Genomic DNA, 5,143 nt, shown 5'->3' with positions numbered 1-5,143 from the left:
CTCCTTCAAAATCCTCCAATAAGGAACTTTTTCGAAAAAATATGTAAAGAACTGGATATTAAATACGAACATAGAAGGTACCAAATTAAAGGACTTTTAAAGAATTTATCTCTTTCGTGTAGTATTCCTCGTATAATAGATTTTCCTTAATAAAGTAAATTGCTTTTTAAATAACAAGTTGTTATGAATAAGAAATTTTAACCACCAACTAATAAACTGATCCTTAATATTGCAAAGAATATTAAAATTAATTATTAACGATTTTAAATTTAATTATACTAATTGTTTTTCAACCTTCTCCACAATTTAAAAATCATTTTAGTAATAACAAAAATGGCCGCTTCTATATATGCAACCCCACCGCCTGATTTAAGTAGCGAGGATACCGCATTATCCGATGTATCCAATACTTCATCAACAACAAACAACAATGCAACAGCAGCAGCAACAGCAACATTAAAACAATTAACAACAGCATCAGCAACAACAACAACTACTACCACTACAAACACTACCAATAAAACATGTGAGGAAACGACAACAACACCAACAACTACATCTTCATCATCATCAGCAAAAACAACAACAACCACATTGTCAAACAATAATAATAACAACAACAACAGCAGCAGCAGTAAACAAAAACGCACAATAGCTGATGTTCTTAAAGACACCAGCTGCAGCAGCAGCAAACCCACCCACACAACACAATGCTCTTCCAATCTACCCAATATGGGAAGCTCTACAAATGAGACACACGTTACAGAAGACCATGATAATAATGATAATGAGGATGCTAATACGACAGCCACAAACATGGCAGCCGTAGCAGCGGCTGCTAATGCAGCCATGCAACTACAATTATTAGAAGCCATAAATGATGCTGCCAAAAAACGACGCAAACAGCACAATCCCACTCGCATGGATGAGGAGAACACCGCAAATCCATCATCAAATGCGTCAGCTGCCACTGTCGACTATGAGGATAAACTATCGAAAATGTTTTTGCCCAAATCGATGGAACAGTTTAAGGAAACATTTGAAATGTTACAGCAGCAGCAACACATTGAACACATATCAAAAACTCAGGAATTAAGTGACCATAAAATGACTAAACTCTCCGATATGGAGGAACAGCAGCAGCAACAGCAGCATCAACAGGCATTCAATAATCCATATCATACCTTCTGCAAGGAGTGTGGTGAAAATTTTGAAAATGAATTTAAATTAAGTCTGCACATGATGCAGGAACACAATGAAATGAATACGGATGTTTTTACAAATAACCAGACCAACAGCTCTGATATGACGCCCCTGGATATATTGGCCTCTGTCAAGGTGAAATTGGAAAGACCTGATTATGAGTCATCCTCTCCGAATCATAATTCGGAACAGGATCACAGTTCACATGATCAGTCTCAGCATCATAATAACAGCTCCTCTGCTGGTATGCTAACCAACGGTAAAGATCAGCACCAGCAGCAACAGCAACAACAATGGATGGGTGGACCTGCAATGGCGCCCATGGGGTTTCCTTTTCCTCCAGAAGCTGCTGCAGCAGCAGCTCTGCAGGCAGGTGGTTATCTGCCTTTGCTGGGGGTTCCCGGTTTTCCCGGTGTTGATGGCCTTAATCGTCCACCTCTAAGAATTTTCAATCCCGAAGCTTTTTGCGAGCTGTGCAATAAGGAGTTTTGCAACAAGTATTTCCTGAAAACCCACAAAGCCAACAAGCATGGCATCTATGATCCCAGCAGTGATGGTCTGAGCACCAGCCAGCAACAACAACAGAACAGCATGAATGCCATGAGCCAAATGTTTCAATTACAAATGCAACAGCAACACCAGCACTTGCAACAACAGCAGCAGCAACAAATGCAGATGGAATTGGCACAGCAGAAGCTACTAAACGAACAGCAACGCAAAGACAATGAAGCCTCGTCCACCATCAACTCTCCAACTTCAAATGCCACCACAAAAGCCACACACAGCTCCGGCAACTCGCAGCAGCAAACGCAGGTTACACCACCAGCTCCGCCACCGGTATTTTGTGATATTTGCTCAAAACGTTTTACCAATGTCTTTGCCATGCGTCGTCATCGAGCCAAGGCTCATGAACAAAATTCCAACAATAATTCACAGCGCAACAGTCCCTCAGAAGCCTCCAACAATTCCTTGGAATCCACAACAACCTCTTCCCAAGCTACGGATATGCCTGCAGGCAAACAATTTCAAATGCCCGAAGGTTTTCGCCAAGATTTCGTTTTGGAACAGGAAGAGGTCTCCTTTACGCCACAACCACGCAAGCTGTCGCCTCAATCACAACAGCAGGCCCGTGAATCCAACTTTTCCCATGACAAACTAAAACGTTTGGGTGTCCTAAATCCCGAGTCATTCTGTGAGATCTGTTGCAAGGAGTATTGCAACAAATACTTTTTGCGCACACACAAATGGAAACGTCATGGCATATTTATGCCGCCAGAAGATGCGGAAAATCCCCAAAAGTTGCCCACATGGCCATTTATGAATATGCCTGGTATGCCGGTTAATTTAATGATGGCCCAACGCATGATGACTGGAGCAGAAACGGTCGAGAAGGAATTGCCTCAACAAACCAACAAACGCATTAAATTGGAACAACCCGATGAGGATGAAGTGATGAAAGATGCCAGCAATGATGAAAATCAAGAGAATCGCAGTGAAAATAATCAGGTCTCAAGTGTGCCCTCAACGCCAGAGCCCAGCAAATTAATGGCCGACAGCCAGAGCTTGGGCCAGAGTTCCGAAGCTGCCATGGGTTTGCAAAATCTACAAAAATTACAAACCATGATACAGCAGTTGAATGATTTGAATGGCAAACGACCCATAGCTTGTCATTTGTGTGGCAGGGAAATGGAAAATCAATATGCTCTGCAGGCCCATATAATGGCCGAACACAGTGGGGCTATGGAAGGAGGTATGCCACCCCTAAATTTCCCCTCTCAGCTGCTGATGCAACAACAAGCTTTGCTCAAACAGTCTCCAAACGGTTCCCCTAGTTCCCTGATGCCCCTTATGGGCATGGCCGGGCCCGGGGAACTATATTGCACTCCTTGCGAAAGAGAGTTCAAAAATTTGCCAGAATTTCAAAAACATATCACTGAAGTTCATCTGCCCACCAATAATTTGGGAAGTCCTTTGCGTGAGGGCTTCGTAACGCCAGAAAGACCGATTAATCCTGCGATGGCTCAAACCAGCCGACTTCCCTACACCATCACACCCACCAGCAGTTACTGCGAGATTTGCAATAAGGAATTGTGCAATAAGTATTTCATGAAGACTCACATGCAGCGCATGCACGGCATAGAAATTGAAAATGGCGCCCAGATAGGAGGCGTGGTGTGCAATATCTGCAATAAGGAATTGTGTAGCAAATATTTCCTAAGAGTACACAAACACAATACCCATGGCATTATAGAGGATGGAGCACCTTTGCCACAACCCCGACAAAATGGCATCAAATTTGAAGCGGCTTTGCAGCAACAGATGATGGAAACAGAAGGCTTAAATAGAAACCTTAACATGAGTCCCTTTGGCAGTGGCGGTTCGGAGGGTAAAAATGAAACTTACCCAGCTTCATCGTACACCGAAATATGTCCCATTTGCACTAGACGTTTTCGCAATGTGAAATGGCTGAGAAGCCATCTCATGAGCGAACACGGTCCAGCCGGCATGGATAAGGTGCGTGAATTGGAACAACAGTATGGCGGCAGTTTAAGCAAACCCTCTAGCCCCACCTTAAAAGTACCAAACGGTTCTAGTTCAGCTGGTTCGGCGGCCACACCCAGTGCTGTACCTTCACCGGCGCAATTAGCTCAAGCTTTGCAAAATCTCAATGCCCAACATTTGCTACAAAACATGCCGAAAAACAATATGGCAGCAACTTTCAATAGTGAACAAAACCTACAATCGCCACAGCTTAAGGAATATCAATGTTCCATGTGTCCATTTACAACACCCTACTATGCATTCCTATTCATACACGAGCGCACACATTCCATTATCAATAACAATGACCAGGAACAGGAACCAGAACAAGAAAACGAGCAACATTACAAACAGGAAAAACCGGTGGAACTTCATCAACAGCAGCAGCAGCAGCAAAAACCACAAAAACAATTAAGGGAAGAAGGTAAAAGCTTGAAGAGGAAACACAGCCGTGATTTGAAAACGCCAACTGAAATTGTTGCATTGGATCAAGAGGATACAAACGAACAGTTTGATGTCAAGCTCTACGAGCAGGAACTACCCGAATTAATATCCAATGAACCCACTAATCTATCCATGCGTACACCTTCACCCACCGAAATCACTTCCACCACCAGCCGCGAGGACATGCAAAAACCCAACTCCCCCAAATCTCAACTAACACAAGACAACTATATAAGTGATAGTAAAGATTACAGGCGTTCTTCACTGTCCCCTAAGGGCTACAGATCAGCAGCTTGTTCACCGGTCTTCAATAATTTGCAGCAGCAATTGTTGCAGGAAATTTCACAACAAGCCGGCAAGGCAGCTTCATTTGCTGTGCCGCGCGAAGAGAATGCTTCAGCTGCTCATCAAATGCAGGCATTTGTTATTGAGGCTGTGGGCCAAAATGATGAGGAGGATGTAAGTAACAGGTTTGTGCCCGCTATTGTCTATTTACCCGTCAAAGAACGTCTAACAGGTACTATGAAATTATCATTTAATTTGACACCTGTTTAAATTTAAGGCGAGCAGGCAAGGCGAGGTGAAATGACGAGGTTTCTCTTTTAAGGAGATTGTCAAGGTGAATTTGTATGCCGGGTGGTGTAGGTGGCGAATTCAGGAAAATACGAGCGAATTTATTAATTTTTGGAATTTGGATTTGTCAACAATGAGAGTGTAGTATTTGCCTGAATTCGCCACTGCCGCCACCTGGTATAAATTCGCCTTGGTGTTTTAGAGGGAAAGAGAGAGAAAGTATTCATTAGCACTTTCGTTGTCTCTTTGTCTCTTTTACAATGAAAAGTTAGTATTGCCAGGCAGTTTTAAATTTTTTTGGAATCACTTACACATTTTTAACAATCTAACGTTTTTTTTTTTACAAAATCTTAAAGAATTTTAAATACTTATTAACTAAGAC

The 5,143-nt window shown here is 42.6% G+C and overlaps 1 protein-coding gene across 1 annotated transcript; it reads left to right on the top strand.

The window, feature by feature from the left end:
• The first annotated feature begins 324 nt into the window (after positions 1-324).
• On the top strand, positions 325-4,743 carry LOC135955427 (uncharacterized). The gene has a single exon (XM_065505777.1). It carries the CDS (start codon positions 334-336, stop codon positions 4,741-4,743), a length of 4,410 nt encoding a protein of 1,469 aa, XP_065361849.1. The 5' UTR covers positions 325-333.
• The last annotated feature ends 400 nt before the right edge of the window (positions 4,744-5,143 follow it).

Source organism: Calliphora vicina, chromosome 3 (assembly GCF_958450345.1).
Source record: "Calliphora vicina chromosome 3, idCalVici1.1, whole genome shotgun sequence".
Lineage (NCBI taxonomy): Eukaryota > Metazoa > Arthropoda > Insecta > Diptera > Calliphoridae > Calliphora > Calliphora vicina.
This window is presented reverse-complemented; position numbering and strand designations above follow the sequence as displayed.